At 45.4% G+C, this 14,516-nt stretch overlaps 1 protein-coding gene across 1 annotated transcript in view; it reads right to left on the bottom strand.

Moving 5' to 3' along the window:
- Positions 1–14,516, bottom strand: part of LOC102198562 (neuronal acetylcholine receptor subunit alpha-7) — a 52,262-nt gene that overhangs the window by 30,338 nt on the left and 7,408 nt on the right. The window contains exons 3-4 of the mRNA XM_013913836.1: positions 7,802–7,846; positions 1,811–1,920 (exon numbers count right to left, since the gene is read on the bottom strand). Coding sequence (XP_013769290.1) covers positions 1,811–1,920; positions 7,802–7,846 — 155 coding nt within the window. The remainder of the gene's footprint in view (positions 1–1,810; positions 1,921–7,801; positions 7,847–14,516) is intronic.

The following is a 14,516-nucleotide window of genomic DNA, read 5'->3' on the forward strand; positions in this document are numbered from 1 at the left end:
CAACGTATTTTGTCCCTCTGTGTGCTCGTGAGGGTCTGACCCTTTCACTGGTTTGATTTTTTCCTCGTATCTTTTCTTTGTCTTTTCGTCGAGTCTGTCTTTGTACGGACCGGCATTGTTCTCCTTCGTTTTGTACAAACCTTTTTGGGGGGCAAAGAAAAAGCAAGAATTTATTGGAACCGAAGAATGAACGTTTTGCGGTGCTGCAAATGCTTGCATTTGATGCGGTACTTGGATTGTTTTGCCACGAGTTACCGGCATGCAATGCACGAAAGTCACGTGGTCTGTCAATCTCTATATACTGCTGCATGGGCGGGGCTGGAGTTACATCGTAAGGTTTTAAAAACTGAGCTTTAAAATGAAGAGCAGTAATAAAATCCGAGAGAGGCCGGCAGTGATCACTGACCGTTTTTAGGGGCTTTTTGAGATTAAATAGAACAAGATTCCAAACATTACAACATGTGAAAAACACAACAGCCGTTTTAAACGCAGAGTAGTTTGGACCCAGAAGCAGGATTCATCAGATCATCACTTAAAGATTGGATAATGCTGATGCTTATTCGACTTTGGATCTGATGAGTTCAGAGGTGCGGCCAAAGATTAGGGCTCTTTGTCGAGTTTCTTTATCTGCTGCTGAAGATCAGTGTTTGGGTTGTTACTCAAAGTAATCTCTATTTGACATGTTACTTATTACTTTTCTCAAAAGTAACACAGTGCAGTCCTTTATTGCTATTTATTGATTTATTACCTTAACGACCCCAGAGTACACACAGTCTTCAGAAATATTTGGATGAATGGGATCTGTTAATGACATCCCCGATGATTTTCCAGCAGACAATAGTTTGGGAACACGAGTCAAGTGAGCGTTTGTGTGTCATTCTGTCAGGTTGACTTATAGTTTGCATCCAAGTATATCATGTCACATTTTACTTCTGACCTCTGAGCGAGCTGCCCCGGTGGAGGTCTGGGTTCTTAGTGTCCTTCTTGTTATTTATGGAAACATCCATTTTAAAAAATGATAATTCACTGGTTTAAAACCACAACATTTTCAGTTTTTATGGATTTTTGATCGTACAGTCCCTCCAGCTGTGGGAGAACTGGAGCCATCTGCCAATAAAAGCTCAGATGCAGATGTATTGGTATCAATGAATGTGTCCAGCCAACATGTAATAAGACTGAAGTACAGCGATGCAAAGCTAAATGTTATAAGGTCTCATCCAACAGAAATGGCAGACAGGAAGTTTGCTGTAAAAGTGAACCCACTGGCTGATAATCATTCACCGTCAGGCTCTGGTCCTGTGAGCTGGGTCTGTCTCATTAAAACCAGCCGGGTCAATATTCCCTCTGACAACCACCCACCCCCTCCACTTCCAAGGATCAAACTTTGCAGCTCGGTTAATGAGCTGAAGCGCCACCAGCAGAGAGCCTCCCACAGCCCCGATGTTAACAGCGAGGTGTTCATGCTTACAGGAGAGAGCCTAACTTTAGCATCTATAACAGGATGGCTGACTCGGCAACAAAGAAATAAAACCTCAAACTGAGAGATGTCTTTGGCTTCCACCAAACTGATTTCTGGTTTATTGATTTCTTTCAGAAACTTTGCAAATCAACCAGAAGACGAACGATCGTCTTCTGGTTGATTTGAGCTACACCAGGAAACTTTAGTCTGTACGTCCTGCTCTAAAGATCGGGTTAGAGGTTATCAGCTGTGCAGCTAACACACTGGGATACATTTAGAACAAAGATGGAGTAATCTCTTCCCGGCTCCGTTACCGAGTGGTTCGGCTGCTCTCCCGCAGCACACAGGTACCTGTTGTACAGCAGGATGTCGGGCCTCCAGATCTGGCTGTCGGGGAACCTGACGTTGGTCACGCCTGGATAGTCGGACGTGTTCCACTGCAGGTAGAAATCTGTCCAGTACTGCAAACACGCATACAAAAACCCCAAGTTACCAATGGACCGACCCACCTCGTACCCACATGTGTTTGTGTGGAGTCGCAGACTTTATTTGGCGCTCTGTGCATTCAGTGAGTTACAAAGCAGGATCTCGACACTGTGATTGTCAGACTTGAAGCTCATCCATGTCAACAGCAGTTATTTTTAGCCCCCTTCAAAAATCAGCCAGTATTATAGTTTTCCTGCCATATTACCATAAAAGGCTCCAGTATGATGATGCTAACATTAACACGTGTTGGTTTCCATGCTGAAGAACGGAGCAGCTTTGCAATAATATTATTTTAGCTCAACATTTCTGTTTTTCAGATCAGCTGAGCTAACGTGTCCACTCCTGCAGGTTTAAATATTATTTATGTTGTTGGCTAATGTGTCCTGTTTTTGGGCCTTTCTTAAAAAAAACTTGTATGTAAACATTTGATGACATGAACACTCCACCGATGCTTAAAGTAACCGGGAACAGATTTATTAAGTGACCGACGCGTTTCGGCATCTTTAAATAAAAAACACGAAACTGAAAAAAAATCCACGTGGACCAATCACACCTTCACAAATAAACCAGCTGACCAGTTGAGGTGGTGACAGTTAATTGGTTGAGCCACAGCCCAAATAGATTCTGGACTGAACCATTGCAGATTAAAAGGGGGAGAAAATAAATAAATCAATAAAATAAAAGCATGTCTTAACATAATACGTACTCAAAATTACACAGAAAAATGCAAATTAGTTAAAATAAAAATAAACACGGTTTTCCACAAATTCACTGTATTTCTGTGAAACCTGCATAAATGATGGGCCAACAGTAAAATCACACAGATGTGATTCTTCTGTGTGATCAGCAGCAGCTGGCTCCTGTTTGCCTGACCTCCAAATCTCAGCTGGTGAAATCCAGATTACATTGATGGATCTTATGTAACAGCCATTGTTAGCTCCGGGTGTTTGAGAGAGGACGGAGCGCCGCCAAGAGTCGCCTCATTTGCATTCTTGGCTCCCCGGCAGGCTCGGCCCTCGTTACGTCTCCGAGCTTCTCCGAGTTCTGTGGTCCGTGCTGACGGTTTGAGGCTGTGGTGACTGAAAGTCGCACACATCCCTCTTCATCTTGTTTACTTCCTGTCACTGAGTTGAAATGTTTTTCCCGGAGGACTCCACTGAGAGCTGAACTGTTGCAGAGATATTTCCCCTCAAAAAGGCTCTGACTTTTGTAAGAAATGCAGGGCGCATCTGATGTTTGACAAAAACGTGACGCTGTGCATATAATAACTTTTAAGTTATGACACAAGAAACATAAAAAGTGTCACTCCATTACCATTAATGTCCTTTCATCATCGCGTCTGTCAAAGACATGTCATCACTTATTTTGTAAGCATCACGTCAGAGTAAAGCAGCCTCACTGGTTGGACGCACTGATGGCGCGTAAACGCCCACAGGCTCAGTTACTGCTGCATCACTGCAGATTTGTTCATCTGACAGATCAATAAAAGTGTGTCACTAACAGTTAGACTTCACCAAATACACATTTCCAACCGTGTCATGGTGTAAAACGGGCTCTCTTCTCACTCTGTAATTACTCAGCATTATCAGGGATCACAGCTGGATTATTACATTCACACCAACAACAAAGCTGCGGATCTCAGCTCTTTTATCCGGTGTTAAGTGATGCCGAGAGTTTGGATAATGGGGTTTGGTATTGTGTCACCGCGAGTGTTAAAAACAAGGCTGAGAATTCTTGTTCTTTGAATGTGGTCGTGCTCCCCTCGTTTTGCTTTTGTTATGACAGTAGTTTACATCATTACATCATAGCACAGCGCAAACAGCTCGTTTGCTCCCATCTGATGTGGTGTTAAAGTGATATTTAGTTTCACCAGTAGGTGGCAGCACCACAAAGAAACGCAGGCCAGCTATTGTAATGGAAGCCATCATTAACCCAGAGCTGCTGTTTTACTGTTTCAGGTGAGAGCAGTAGATACATTTCTGTAAAGTTGATACTTATTTAGTTATAAGTAAATAATGTGACCAAATAATGCAGGAGGCTAGCTAAACGACGTTAGCCTCCCGCATTAGACTTTGTAAAACTGCTCCATCACAAATTAGAAACAATTAGCTGGTTTCAGTTAAAGTTATAAGAAATGTTTTGGTAAACCAGCCAGTACATCTTGTGCTGTGTATCGTTTACTGGTTTATTCTCCATCATTTACTCTGATTACACATGATCCCTTACAAAGGTAACACAGGCCAGCTGTTGTAATGGAAGCCATCAGTAACGCAGAGCTCAGCTTTGCTTGTGAACACCTGAATGTGCACCTGGATGAACCGTCCCTCAGTGCACCGTGCTGCTCGACTGTAACTGTCAGCAAAGCTGGAGAAACTGGGTCAAAGCGTCACAGACGCACGAGCGTGTAAAGCAGCAAAGCTTAAAGGTGATTTTCAGCCTGTTTTTGAGACGTACGGAGCAAACAGAGAAGCCTAAATATTTTATTTTTTACTAATTAAATATTAAGATTAATCCAATTAATTTTCCAGTTTGAGAGATTTGGTGATTTAGATCAGAGCGCTTTCACCCAAAGGCCTTCAGTTTTCATTTCACATATTCAAGTCTTGCGACTGTTGAAATATTAAAAGAGTTGGGATGACGTTTTACTTCTTAGCTTTCAGGAGGAATATGTTGACTCCGTGAGGTTTGCTGAAATACGTAATAAAACACAACATTAACTCCTCGCTCCGTTAGCATTAGCATGGAAACCACTGAGACTACAACATGTGAGAAACTTCAGAACACGCCGAGGAAGCCGGTTTGATTCTGAGAGCTCACAGGTCATTTCAATGAGCAGGGAGGATGTTCAAAGCCTCCAAAGCTTCACAAGTCAGAGCCGGATAAGACCAACAGAAACCTGCACAGTACAAAGGGAGAGGCCGACTGATCCACGAGATAAGGTTCAGAAAGAAAGAGAGAAATGCAGCAGCTCAGAGACAAGGCTGGACAGCACCGCTTTTATTCTGGAAGATTTCAGGGAGACTCTGGAGCTCTGAAAGAGCCGCTGATTATTATAAGACCTCTCCAAACACTTTAATTATTTGTTTCAACACGACTAAACGTGTAAAAGCTGCTGAAGAGCTGAAGATGATCCTGTCGTCACCACAGGCAGCAGTAAAATCGTGAGGTAAATACAATATTTTAGATATTTTATTTTAATGGTTTAACTTCGAGCTGCTGTTATTTTATTACAAGAAGAAGAAGAATTTCATGTTTATTACACTCGCTGGCCACTTCATTAGGTCCAGACGCTTATTAACACGAGTAGCTAATCAACCAATCACAGGGCAGCATGTGAATGCACACTTATGATAGCAACTTTTACTTTTTTGCCCTGAATATTGAATCAACTCTAAACATTTTTATCAGTCATTTTGATGCAGTGATGTCATGACAGTCATCAGAGTCTGGACTAAATACCTGCGTGTTACATTGTTGCATTCATCGTGGAAACTAACTGATGTCATGTGGCTGTGTGTGTCATTAATCCCAGAGGACGTTCAGACCCAAACGCAGGGCAGAGGCGTGGAAGTCAACGCGATCATTAAGGCTGATCACCCAGGAAATAACAAAATACCAGCGTCCCAGTTTCCAGCGACAGAGATGGCGACCAGCGGGGAAAACCGTGCGTGATCGAGTACGGCTGTCTCCACTGTTGTTCGCCGGGAGCAACCGTGTTGAGGGTCGGCATGGCTATTAGCCAGGCCAGCTTCCCAAGCGATGGTTCTAGCCAGAATCTGTCTGTTATCAGGGCGATGTCACGAGGGAAGAGGTGATGGCAGCGAGCGAGGGACCGATTGCGGAGTGCAAGGTGGAGGGACGAGACGGGAGGCTTCTCCTCGTCCTCCTGGGACTAAGCTGATCCCCGCTCTGGAAGAGGAATTCCTCTCCTGTCTTTAACCGCTTCGTTGTAGGTCGTAGGACAATCGTGGGACTGTGTGAGATTTTAGTGCATCGATTTTATTCATTATTATTTGGTTTGTTTCATTCCTGCTTTCCCCTTCGAGGAATAAAGTCTTTCTGATTAGACCTGTAACATCTCTGTGCCCCAGGTTTGTGACTCTTTAGTGTCTACATTTGCACCTCTGACTTTGACCTTGAGGTCACTGATATTCAAACTCTGTGCTCTACAGCGTCTGCTGCTCTCGACCCTCCAGCAGCCTTTCATGGCTGAGGGCTAAAAAGTATAAAAAATACTGGAGCTGAAGATAAATCTCAAAACCAAAACTTTAACCTGAGGGCCAAAGACCATCACAGCTAATGTGTTTAAGGCGGTAAATATCCTCACTGCTCATTTGCTTTGTTCATTAATGAAAAATCATTTTAAGTGGAGTAACAGTTAAAGTACAGCGTCATTTTTCTGTGTTTACGCTCCTTTATGCTGCTCTGAGTCTGTGCGTCTGGGTACAAACAGCTTGTAAATGGGACGAATGCTCAACAAAATCATTGCAGAATAAACGTGAAAGCTCTTTCCGAGCCCCTGAAGGAAGAAATGTGATCCAGGAGACAGTTTTTACTCTCACGGTGAGTCAAAGTTTCTCGTCTGCCAGGAGGAAACGAACAAAAGCTGCAGGAACACTGACATTAAAAAGCCTCCCAGCTCCTGCTGCAGAAATGTTTCTCCTCGCTTAAAGACATTCTTCCCCTTCACAATAAAACCCTGAACAATGACTCCAGCAGCAGCAGAGGAGGAGGAAGAGGAGCTGAAGCCAAATTAAATTAAGCCAAAACAGTCATTGGTCCTGGGAGAGCCTCTGGGGAGGAACCAACCTTTCCATCCGAGAGGAGCAGATTAGGCCGGATTAGTGCAACGCCACCGTACAAACACACATTCCACAGGCCCTGATATGAAACCTAATTAAATTTGGACAGCTGTGTGAAATGGGCTTAAGGAGCTCTCTTAATGGATTCCTGCGCTCGCCATTAGCTTTGACATTCACACCAGAGTCAGCCCTGCCTGAGGAAAACAAAGAAAACTGGCTTTCCTCCGAGCGAGACCGGCTCAAAGCGAACGGAGAAGATGTAAAGCGTCAAAGAGCAGGAGGTGGCGAGGCTCACTCAGCATTCGTGGAGACAGAGAGGCGGCGCTGGCGCTGCTTTTTGGAGTTTTTCTCCATCACAGCAACCTCACTGTATCTGGGTCAAGTGGCAGAGCTGGAGTTCATCCTCTGTGGAAGGATGGGGCGGCGTGGCTGCAGGCTTTTACTCATCGTCAGTGTTTGCTCGCTTTATTTTGCCAACAGTCAGTTTGCTCGCCATCCCGACTGCCACCGATACTCCCGCCTGCGACGGCTGGCGGACACCCTGCGTTAACTCTCTGCAGGTGACGGCAGGGGGAGGCTGGGTGGAGGGCCAGCTCATATCTTGAACTAATCCTCCGGCAGTGAGTTATGGATCATTACACTAAACTCCCCCCAAAAAGGGACGTCCATTCCTAAATGTCAAAGCTGGCACAAACATACCCTCAAGATAAAGTTTGACATGTTGGCAAATACACGGATTCTCACTGAGGCGTAGAACGCGCTCAGCCTCGGCTGCAAATGTAAAAACATATAAAAAAGACAGAAAAGAGGAAAAAGACTCGAAACGACGTCTCCTGGAAACCGCTGATGTTTCCAGCGTGCCTGACAGGTAAAGGCGGCTCACCTGAGCACCACAAGCACGAGCTCAGAACAACATTAACAGATGTAATATTCATGTGCATCTTTATACAGTCAGTGGGTTGAAGGTGTGGAAACGAATGTTTACAGTTGGTGTAAGAACCGTCTGGACCCTTTTCTACGATCATCTTAATCTTTTACCAGAAAGAAAACTCACCAGCTGTAGCCAGATGTTGGTGGTCAGCACCTGGTTCTTCTCGTCCTGAAACAGAAAAAGAAGAAAGGCGATCAACGCCTCGGTTACAATGAACGGTCCATCTGAGAGGTTAGGCTTGCTTTTCTACAGGTACAGTTGCACAAACCAGGATAGAGCGCGCATCATGGTGTGAAGAGGACAAACCAACAAAATGACTCTGAAGATGTTGAAGGAAATCTTATCTGCTCATGATGTCATTCTTTGGGCTTTGGGGTGGTGACCCCCACCTCACACTGGGGCAGTTAAATGAGCCTGTGAAGTGGGGTGAAGGAGAATTAGCACCCTCCAGTCTGAGGTGGGTGAAGTGGACCCACCCTGGACCAGCGTTTAGGTGTCTCAGCGTCCTGTTCACAGGTGAGGGGAACTGACAGCAGGTTTGATGTGGCGCCAGGTGTGATATAAACGCTGCACCGCTCCGCTGTGCTGGTGAGAAGTTAATGAGAAGCTGTCGATTTACCACCTGTGCCACGAGCTCTGAGTAGTGACAGAAAGAACAGTTTAATGGACGCAGGTGGTGGAAATAAGCTTCTTTGACGCGACGCCTCTCCCTTAGACACAAGGTGATCCTTCATTACGGAGCGACTCGGAGTAAAGCTGCTACTTTGTTGACGTGGTTCAGGTGTGTGACCAGGACGAGACGAACACCTGGGCCTCTCTGCCCGGAACAACGCCCCACAAAAATGTGCCTTTTAAAGTTGGGGTTTAATTTTACAATAAAACCAATTCTGCTCTTTGCTCTGTTGCACTTTGAATACGTTCCTTTCCCCGACTCCTGTGAGAGAAGCTTCACAGCTCAGTTTCATCAGCAGAGATGCCCGACGGCAAACACGTTACAGACATTTGTCTGGATCCAAAGAAAGACACCCTCACAGTGTAGACTGCAACGTGGCCACTCACTGAGACGTTATTCAGACGAGTCGTAACAGGTTTCTGCCCATCAAGCTGATGTTCTTATGCACCAGCTGCAGCAATGCTGTCTTCTAACAGATAGTAGTCACATGTTAGTCACATAAATGTGGATAAGCCGCAGGTTTACATGCCGGAGACGTTGGTTTGTGTCCTGCTGGTACTTTTATGTGTCCCGTCCCCCTCCTCCACACGGATGTGTTTTCACTCACTGGTTATTAGTAGATGCTAGCAGCACTCTGAAGCAGGGGAATGTTGGTGCTGGAATAACAGCGGTGGCCACAGAGCTGTTTCCTCAGTGCTCTGAACCAGAACACCTCTGCATAAAGAAGAGAGGCATAACTAACAAGTTCACAACAACTTTGCAGACGCACATGAGGATCCTGCTGCTGGCGACTCAGACTCAGCTGAGTAGGATGAATCTCTGCTTCAGTGGGGGGGTTATGACATTTTCACAAAAAATACGCAAAAAACAAACTCTGGGTTTGAGCGGCGCGAGAGGCTCGGTGGTGAATCTGGAGTCACGTGCGCTTCAATTTCCCAAACAGTTCATAAACTTTGCTGTTCATAAAAACTGGAGGGACATGAAATGAAGACTGAACACATGAACTCATATGTATTGGTGATTCCTACAGTCTCAGGTGAGTTCAGCTGCTCTGAGCTGCTGATGTTAGGAAGCAGGTGTTGATCGCTGATCATCTCTAACTCGGGTTCATAAGGGCTTTGATGGATTGTGCGGTCATCTTGGCCAAAGATGCTTTTGGGTTAAAGGAGCTTCTGTTGTTTGCATATGACTGAACACTCCTCTGCAGTCACGGTTAAAAGACAGTCTATTCTCCAGCGTTTCCTTCGTCCCTGTAAATTAATCTTAAACATGTGGAGCGCCGGCAGAGGGGAGGATGAATGCGAATAATGTCACTTTGATGAATGTCCAGCCTGTTAATACATTCTCAGGCAGCCGAGCGTACTGAAAGAATTAAAAGATGAGGATGTAAGCAAGTGGCCGGCACGTTGGAGGAGGGAGAGTCTACAGAGGAAAGAATATTAAAAGTTTAAGGACTGACCTCCAGTTACTAACGAGTATTATCTATATGCTAAGCTGACTGCAGCCACATGAAAAACAAAGAGTATGCTTGAACAAATAAACCTCTTTGAAAGAACGCCTACATTTAAAGGTCAGACAAGTTCCTTCTTGCACCAGGAAACCATATATTAAGCAGGAAATGCACCTGGAGAGCAGATTGTTTGATATGAAAAGAAGCCAAAACTTCCTCCCAGGATCTGCAGGACGCCTGCAGTGGTTACACAATCGCTCTCACTATGCTCCTGCTGAAAAGCCTGCAGCAATGAGCCAAGAAAACTAGAAAACGTATGTAATTTATAGCTAAACGTAGAAGTTATCTGCCATTAAACTATGAAATGATAACGTTTATAACTGGTTGATAACTGATTTCTAAGAAAACTGCTTGTTCAGTTATTGCTATGCTAGTTGTTTGGTTTGGATCAGGAAAAGCTCGTGTTTGGTTACAGTTACAGTTGTAAATGTAATCGCAGGTATTTGTCCGTAGAGTGCAGATTGCAGTCAAACGTATCCTGTTTGCTTACTCCAGCTGTATAATCCTCGCTATGATGGCAGTCATAGAACAAACCTGTTTACCTCGACTCCATTTACTCTGGATGAGGCTGTAAAGTGCCCGTGGCGTCGTCGCTTTCCTTTGGGTTTTCATTTCTTTGATGCTGAGAACAGTTTCTCTGACGATAAAGCACAGGAACATGGTAGCTTCCATAAACTGCAAACCCACTCGTATGTCTTTTTAATAGGTTAATTATACGTTTTTAAAAATCCATCAATCTGTGCTGATGTCACCTGGACCCACAACACCATCGCCCTGGTAACGAAGGCCCAGCAGCTGCTGCACTTCCTCCATCTCCTGAGGAAGAGTAACATCTACAGCTCCTCAGTGGAGAGCGTGCTCTCCTCCTGCCTGGAGTTTGTACTCAGGGGCCACGACCGAGAGCAGGAAGGCTGCACAGAGGGTCATTAACACCACCCAAAACACTGACTTTGCCCCCCCTGGAGGCTCCAGGTGGGGCACATAGCACACTCACACAGACTCTGTCCAGTCCTTTTGCGCTTCTTTCAAGCACTTTGAAACTGTTCTCTAATGTAAATGGCCTGTATTTGTATAGCACTTTACTAGTCCCTAAGGACCCCAAAGTGCTTTACACATCCAGTCACACACACATCCACACACTGGTGATGGCAGCTACATGTAGCCACAGCCACCCTGGGGCGCACTGACAGAGGCGAGGCTGCCGGACACTGGCGCCACCGGGCCCTCTGACCAGTGCACCTCTCTCTTATGTTTGTCTATATATCCTGTTTTCCTGCTGTCTACTCTTTATATTTAATTCCAGCCCAGTGGGTGTGGTCACCCACCATTTCATTGTACATGTACAATGAAAATAAAGTGCTATTCTATAAAAGAAAACCAGGTACTCTCATACAGTAAGGAGAAAAGCCACAGTGGCAGCAGCCTGACGGAGAAACCAGGGTTGCCCTTTTCTCAGCCTCAATCTCACCTGTGACTCACAGACCAGACCGACCAGTCAGCCAGAAGGAAAACCCACCAGTGTGGATATAAAACTCGGGAGCAATGGGGCAAAACGGCAGCAGCTGTGAAATGGTGCTCGGCAGCTGATGAGATGATACGAGCTGATGAAGCCCAAAAATCACAGTGGAGGGGGGTAGGGAGGGGTGGGGGGATGGGAGACGATCACGAGCCGAAGACGTACATAGTATTATATATATTATACAGCTAAATGATAAACTTAACCATCAGGTCATCAGCAAACAGTCCATCCTGTAATCCTGGACAGTAAAGTAAGTACTGAGGCTGGCTGCTTTAGCTCCTCCCACTCCTCTGATAGGCTGCCCCTCACATATAAAATATTTAAACAGCAGGTAGGATGGCACTTTATCCCATCGCCCAGAACCAAGAGTTGAAAAGACTGAATGAAAACGAGTTTTTATAGAGATTACTGCTCTTACTGTGTGTGAATGTTGATGTCAGGAAGATGGAGGCAGGTGGAGGTCCTGCTGGTATCCAACAAAAAGATTCAGCAGAGTACAGACGATAAATGAACAACCTGATATCCAACCCTGCAGCATCTTAAATCTGTAAAAAGGCTGCAGGAGATCAAAAGCTGCTCCTGTGCTCAGCTGAATCTGACACTGTGTCGTTATCTCGTATTAATAAGTGGTGATGAATGAGCACTGAGAAAGGATCCTAATGTTACGAACGAAACCGCGTTTCCCAGAGGAAAGATGAAGTCTTTTAAAAATGGATGCAGACTGATCAGGCGAGCTCAGATGGGCTGAGACGGAGAAAAGTGTCTGATGAATGGTACCACAAAGAAATAAATGATGTTAGGAGTGGATGAGGACTGGAGTCGAGGAGAAACCAGCAGATAAAGCAACAGATGAACACAGAGATACTTTAGTGGGTGATTAAAGGAAAATGGTGTTTTGCCCCAAATAGCAAAATTGGTATGGCCTGGATCTGGCCCACACAATGTGCTTACACATGGCCCACATACCGCAAAGAATGACGGCCCTTTGGTGGCCCAGATCTGGCCCACACATGGGTCAACACAAGGCCCTGTGTTGGCCCAGAACAGTTTCAGCTCTGGCCCCAGATGTCAGCTTGATATGTACCTTAATCAAGCCATGTAATAACAACATGCGCCGGGACATAATAGTGCAGAAGTAACATGACGAAACTCAGACACTGATTCTTATACAGCACTTTTCTTCTCTCCCGGGTTACAACATGCCACATTCACACACTTTCTCTAAGCTGAGTGCTCTAACTACATTCATACACATTCTCACTCTTGACATGAAGACTGGAGCAGCCAGGGATCAAACCACTAACCTGCCGATCAGCAGGTGACCTGCTCTACCTCCTGCACTATAGCCACCCAGTGGTAACAATGAGTAAACTAGGTTTTCGAAACCTGCATTTGAAACGTTGGTTACCACAGCAGTATAGTATTGCAACATGGCATTGGGGTCTACTAACTGAAATAGAAAAATAGGAACATAAACAGTGCCATCATTGCCAGACCTGGCCCACATCTGGTTGACATAGACTCTGCCATGACACCAGTCAGCCAGCAGTGCCGGCTTGACACCAGATCTGGGCCAGACCAGCTTGCTATGTGGGGCAGTGAATGTTGAGCTGTCTACGTGATGAGACTGCTGGGTCCATATTTCGGTTACATCCTGGTGCTATGGGGAGATCAAGAACCCAAAAACAAGTTCAAACTTAGGATTTTGGATGTTTTCCTGTTAAACTTGAGTCAAACCCTCAAGTCTGTAACTTTCTATCAAACACGTCGCCAAGGGAAACGGCACTTTTCACCTTCGGGGTGGAAAAGCACCATGCCGGGATGGTTGCTGCCGGGATGGTTGCTGCCGGCGATGCAGCGGCGCGCAGACAGAAGTGATGCTGGAAAATCCTCCTAACAAAACCAAAGCAGATATTTGAAACGACAGATTCGCTGCAGAAGTGAGAAATCATGACATCAGGTAATTAAACGCTCGGCTTCCTGCCAACTTCACGCTGAGTCATTTATATTGATTAAGAACCTCATCAAGCCCACGCAAAAATACGTTTCCCTCGCCGTGTGCTGTGGAACGCCTTCGTCACCCCTTTAGCTAATTAGCATGTTCCTGCTAACGGGGAGCTGTTTGTGAACTCTTGCTACTTCTGAACGTTTACGTGCTGTTAGACTCAGATTTAAACAGTATTTCTTACATTTGTTCCTTATTCTGATCCACATCACTTGTTACCATGGCAACAGCTATTCTTCCTGAAGTAAAGAAAATAGAAAACATTAAAGAAGCAATACATCAAAATGAAAACAAGTAGCTCCTTCAACAACAATCGTTAAAGATGATAAAAAACTTAAATATTACGACTGGTTCGATTCCTGAAACGAGCCGGCTGCTTTCTCCCTCCTCACCCGACCTCCCCCCCACTCTGTCCGAGCCTCTGCTGGCTGCTGCTCCAAAACACACACTGACAGGAAGTGAATTTAAAGTTCATGTAAATACCAACGTTGTGTAAAAATAAGCTATACTTTGTCACGGTGAGAGATTTAGGTCCGATTCAGGTTTCATGAGTAACTCGTTTCTCCGTGGGACTGTGGCGCCCCCATAAATTCAGACAGAAGGAGGCGGGAGCGATGAGAGACACTGTGGGGGGCGCTCTCCACAATCACTCAATCCAAAACCCTCACACATGCAGAACAGCACCGAGGCCACGCCTGGGTCCATATGAAGGTGGAGCTGCTGCACGTGGAGCACGATCGCATCTCCTCTGTGTGCACAAACACACACAGACACGAGTGCAGACCCATGAAACACACACTCACTGCACATCGGAGACAAAAGGCAGTTTTAGAAAGAGTGTGTGTGTGTTAGCTGCCCTGCACTGTGGTTGAATAAAGTTCTGCAGCCAGGACTCTGACATGTCTAATAATTGATGTGTGTGTGTGTGCGCGCTTGTTGTCACATGCCATGATAGATGAAAGATGAAAGTTGCCTCCTGCTGTGGCTGCTAGCAGGGTGCAGAGCGAGTGTTTGTTAAACTGGCTGTAAGATGTGCGTGAGGTAGAAACGAATGAGCTGAGCTCGTTTAGTTCCTCACAGCATCCGTTTGTTTGAGTTTATGTCTCATCCTCACGGTCGGGCCGCGCAGCA

The sequence above is a fragment of the Pundamilia nyererei genome, unplaced genomic scaffold (assembly GCF_000239375.1).
Source record: "Pundamilia nyererei isolate P.nyererei 1_Seehausen unplaced genomic scaffold, PunNye1.0 scaffold00154, whole genome shotgun sequence".
Classification (NCBI taxonomy): Eukaryota; Metazoa; Chordata; class Actinopteri; order Cichliformes; family Cichlidae; genus Pundamilia; species Pundamilia nyererei.